Source organism: Atta colombica, unplaced genomic scaffold, assembly GCF_001594045.1.
Source record: "Atta colombica isolate Treedump-2 unplaced genomic scaffold, Acol1.0 scaffold120, whole genome shotgun sequence".
Classification (NCBI taxonomy): domain Eukaryota; kingdom Metazoa; phylum Arthropoda; class Insecta; order Hymenoptera; family Formicidae; genus Atta; species Atta colombica.
In genome coordinates this window covers 1,483,839-1,487,924 of record NW_017259207.1, presented here as the reverse complement: position 1 = coordinate 1,487,924, position 4,086 = coordinate 1,483,839, and the positions used below count along the sequence as shown (strand labels likewise).

Genomic DNA, 4,086 nt, shown 5'->3' with positions numbered 1-4,086 from the left:
ATATATATATATAAAAAATATCAAAATCATAAAAATATTTAATGAAACATTCTTTGATACGTGGTTTTTTCTAATTCTAAATAAACCTTTCCCATCTCTTTTACTTTTTTTATTTCCTTTGAGATAATCGTATCAGGACACAGATCCGACGCCTGATGCAAATCTTTTAATGCTAATTCATATTCGTTCAAGGAAGTATAAGCTTGTGCTCTTCGAAATAATGCTTTACTATTTGTGTTATCCGTTTCCAGAACCTAAATTAAATATGTATATTAAGGCATAAAATAAGGTATAAATACATTACTTCTGATTTTCTCACGGAATATTTACTTACCTTATTACAAAGATCTATGACTTTACGATACTCTTTCTGCTTTAATCGTACAGCAGCTAAATTAAGTAATAAAGTTAATCCAAGATCCACTAGTGAGACATAAAATGTATCCGACATGTTTTTCTGTTTGCTCATCCAGTTGTAATATCGTAATGCTTTTCTATACTTTCTATTAGCATCCACATAATTTTGCTTTGCGAAATAACTATTTCCAGAATCTTTTATCTTCCTTATTACATCCTCCATAAATTTATGCTAAAAACGTATATATTCAAATTAAGATATAATTTTAGCATAATAATAATTTTAAAAGAAATGATATATATATGAATGATAATTTACAGTGAGCTTGTTAACATGTTTAGAATAATCCCAATCTTCTGGCCATGGCGTATAAACATCCTCAGACCCATCATTCTCTTCTAATCCCCAATTTTCACCTTTTTTCAACTCTCCACAGTCAACTATATTTATTTTCTAAAAACAAATCAATTATGAAGCTAATTACAGGTCTAGAAAATTATTAGCTTTGTAATTTAAAGGACAGCCTTACATCAACTGGAATGTCGTTTTCAGTCGGTACTTTACAGAGCTCTAATACTACACCCATGCCTTTTATAATCCTTCCAAATACTACATGAGTATTGTCCAGGTGCGTGGCCGCTTGAACGGTAATAATAAATTGAGAACTGTTAGTGTTTGGCTTCCCCTCGTTGACCATGCTAAGTAGTCCAGAGAAGTTATGTTTCAATTTAAAGTTCTCGTCGTCAAAGTAAGGACCGTAAATACTTTCCCCACTGGTTCCATTGAAATTAACAATATCACCACCCTGGATCATGAACTGTGAAATAACTGTAGCAATATAATATTACATACGATGTGTGTATAAATGTATATGTCTTAAAAAAATCAATTTCTATTCCATTCTTAAAAGAAATAAAAAGAATAAATGATTCATATTTCTAAAGCACCTGTTCTTTATCGTTGCACTAGACTGCATTAAAATTTTTTATCTCGTTTTTGCTAAATTTTGAAAAAATATATATATCCATTTTATTTTAATTACAATTAGTGTAAATAAAGAATAGATCTCTAAATTAAAGTGGTAACTCAAATAAAATTGTACATGTATAGCTGTGGTCTGATTCACGCTCATAAAGCTCTTGGAATTATCCTTAGGCTTGTTCAGAGTGCAAATTATTCAAAGAAATCTCTCAAGAAATAAAAGTTAAATTTATTTATTGCAATCTCCAGGGAAGCCAAATTAAGTTTTCTGTCGAGAATATATTATATTTTCTCACGCCAATTACAAAGCTGGATGGAACAATTTTCATGTCTATAATAAAATAAAATAAGTATTTTCTTATGAGAAAATGGATATACAAAGAACTCACTCGTCAACGTCCAATACTCCAAGCATATAAAGTAAACTGCTAATCCAAAGTCTCGATAGCAAGGAACGAAATAAATAGATGATGAATAAAATATACAGTACGGAATTTTATTTATCATTTATTTATTATTTTATAATTTGACTTAAAAATTTTTTAATTGTGAACGTTCCTTGCTACCAAGACTTTGGATTAGTAGTTTACTTTATGTGCTTGCAGTATTCATTGATGGATGAGTTCTTTATACATCCATAAAAATTTTCCTATTGAGAGATTTCTTTGAATCAATTTGCGCACTCTGAATAGCGCCTATTCCTCGAGCTCTTTTTATTTATTTTTTAGTTATTTTTAAATTAAGGAAACGTGATATTCATGCATCTACAGTTCCTACTCATTCGAATAAACGCATTGAAATAAAATTTGATTTCAATGCGTTTATTCGAATGAGTAGGAACTGTAGATGCATATTGGGGCATGCGACACGAATCTCTTATTGGTTATCAAACAAATCTCTTATTGGTTATCAAATGTTATGTAGGTTTTATAATGAAGCAATAATCGGAAGTCCTAATCTTAAGTTTTAATCAGTGAAATTAGCCAATAGCCAAGATGATTTAGATGATTAAGACTTTCAATTATCAACTCATAGAATCACATTTTAAGCAAGACAAATGATGATTATGACAGTCAATGCAGCCTATTGACAGTCAATTGTCATAAATCAAATTTTAACTTTATTTACCCTAGAAAAAAAATAAATAAATGATTTATATTTCCAAAAGCCTTGGCTGAAGTGAAATATACGACAGATGAATGTCATAATAAATTAAACTTTGGATGCCTAATTCCATTTATTGTGTCTGTTTCTACTAATGTAAATTAACTTTAATCTTGGTTCAAGACTTGCTCCTCTAATTCTTGAATGAGAACTTGCTTTTTCTAATTCTTAGAACTAAAAAAAGATGAAGAGTTAATTGAACCAAGATTAAAATTAAATTAGTAGAAAAGACATTAGTGACACAATTCGATACAAACATCAGTCTATCTTTCTTGACATCCAAGCAACAAAGATAGAACACGCTGTGTTGATTTGTATTATTGATAGATAATCATGAAATGGAAAATATTTCTATTTCTATTCTCTCATCAGCAAAAGAATTCTAACTCTATCTAGCTTCAAAAAGATAAATAAGGGACATACAAGTATTTAAGATGGCAAGGTTTAGAAATATTTTTATAGGCCTTAGAATTATGACAAGGAATAAAGTTGTAGGGAATTGAATATTCGTGATCACAAGGTAATGCGCACGTTTGTGAAAAGTAGTTCCTTTGTAATGTAGTTTTGGAGCTTTCAACCCGGCACCTTTCTCGCCAGTACACAGAACACGAAAATTCTCCGCAGTCTGTGGCACGATATTCTTGAACAATTCTATGATAACTCTTCCCACTGAAAAACAATAAGACCATGAATCGGTGTTTGCACCGTGCATAACTTGGCATAACCTTACTATTCATACCTTTTTCGGATTCAATCGCCACATCCAAAAAAACCACGGGGTTGTTCTCATTAATGAGCAAACTGCTCTTATTCTCTTCTGAAGGTTGTTTCATATTATTTCCTTCTCAGTACGATCACCGCGATGAGATTCTTATCCCACAAATTTGACATACACGATGTCGCAGCGTGAATGCAATGTTACTCGCACTTGTCGTCCTTGTCGATTGTTGTGTTGTCTTTCTTCCTGGGGAATCCTGGGTTACTTGATACACACCTGCTCTCGAACAATATAAGTCAAACAATAAGTTAATCATTTTGATGATAATATCTTAACATGGAAACTTAATAGCAACAATTCGATTGATTTGTGAAAGATTTTTTAATAGCAAAAATAAATTCGAAAATTTTATGAGACTGAATGATGCAAAATGATTCATCACTTTTACTCGCGTACATTTTAATTTATGAAAGCTCGTTGAACGAAATTCTTATTTCCAAAATTTTTTGTATAATAAAAATTATTCTTATAAGAAAATTAGATCGTTTAATTTCTATAATTAAAGTTATACCACATACAAGAATAAGATCAGATAAATTTAAATAACGAATAAATCCAAAGCAGAGTAAAAATACTTTCTAAGAACACAATTAATAGAGTTTTCTAATTTGAAAAGTTCATTTATTTTCACACAAACGTCTTTAAGTGGACTGAAATCATTTTATAACATATGTACGATGTTTAATAACAAATGTTTTAATTTATTTTATGTTATTCCTTTTTATTTATATCAACAAAATTTTCGTTATATTACTTTTATATTATATATATTATATATATTACTTTTGTTTCTGATATCATCACG

The 4,086-nt window shown here is 29.8% G+C and overlaps 1 protein-coding gene across 1 annotated transcript; it reads right to left on the bottom strand.

The window, feature by feature from the left end:
- Positions 1 to 38: 38 nt before the first annotated feature.
- LOC108694556 (peptidyl-prolyl cis-trans isomerase D) lies at positions 39 to 3,409 on the bottom strand. The gene is made up of 6 exons (XM_018204118.1): positions 3,243 to 3,409; positions 3,035 to 3,172; positions 888 to 1,186; positions 677 to 811; positions 335 to 589; positions 39 to 254 (listed from the first exon to the last, which is right to left on the bottom strand). Exons 1-6 carry the CDS (start codon positions 3,334 to 3,336, stop codon positions 39 to 41), a joined length of 1,137 nt encoding a protein of 378 aa, XP_018059607.1. The 5' UTR covers positions 3,337 to 3,409.
- Positions 3,410 to 4,086: the final 677 nt, after the last annotated feature.

Excerpts from the sequence above, each read along its gene's own strand:
- LOC108694556 (XM_018204118.1), bottom strand. The coding sequence starts at position 3,336 with ATGAAACAACCTTCAGAAGAGAATAAGAGCAGTTTGCTCATTAATGAG. Across the intron at positions 1,187-3,034 it reads AGGAACTACTTTTCACAAAC|TTATTTCACAGTTCATGATC; the intron begins GTGCGCATTACC and ends ATATTGCTACAG. Across the intron at positions 812-887 it reads AAAACGACATTCCAGTTGAT|AAAATAAATATAGTTGACTG; the intron begins GTAAGGCTGTCC and ends ATTTGTTTTTAG.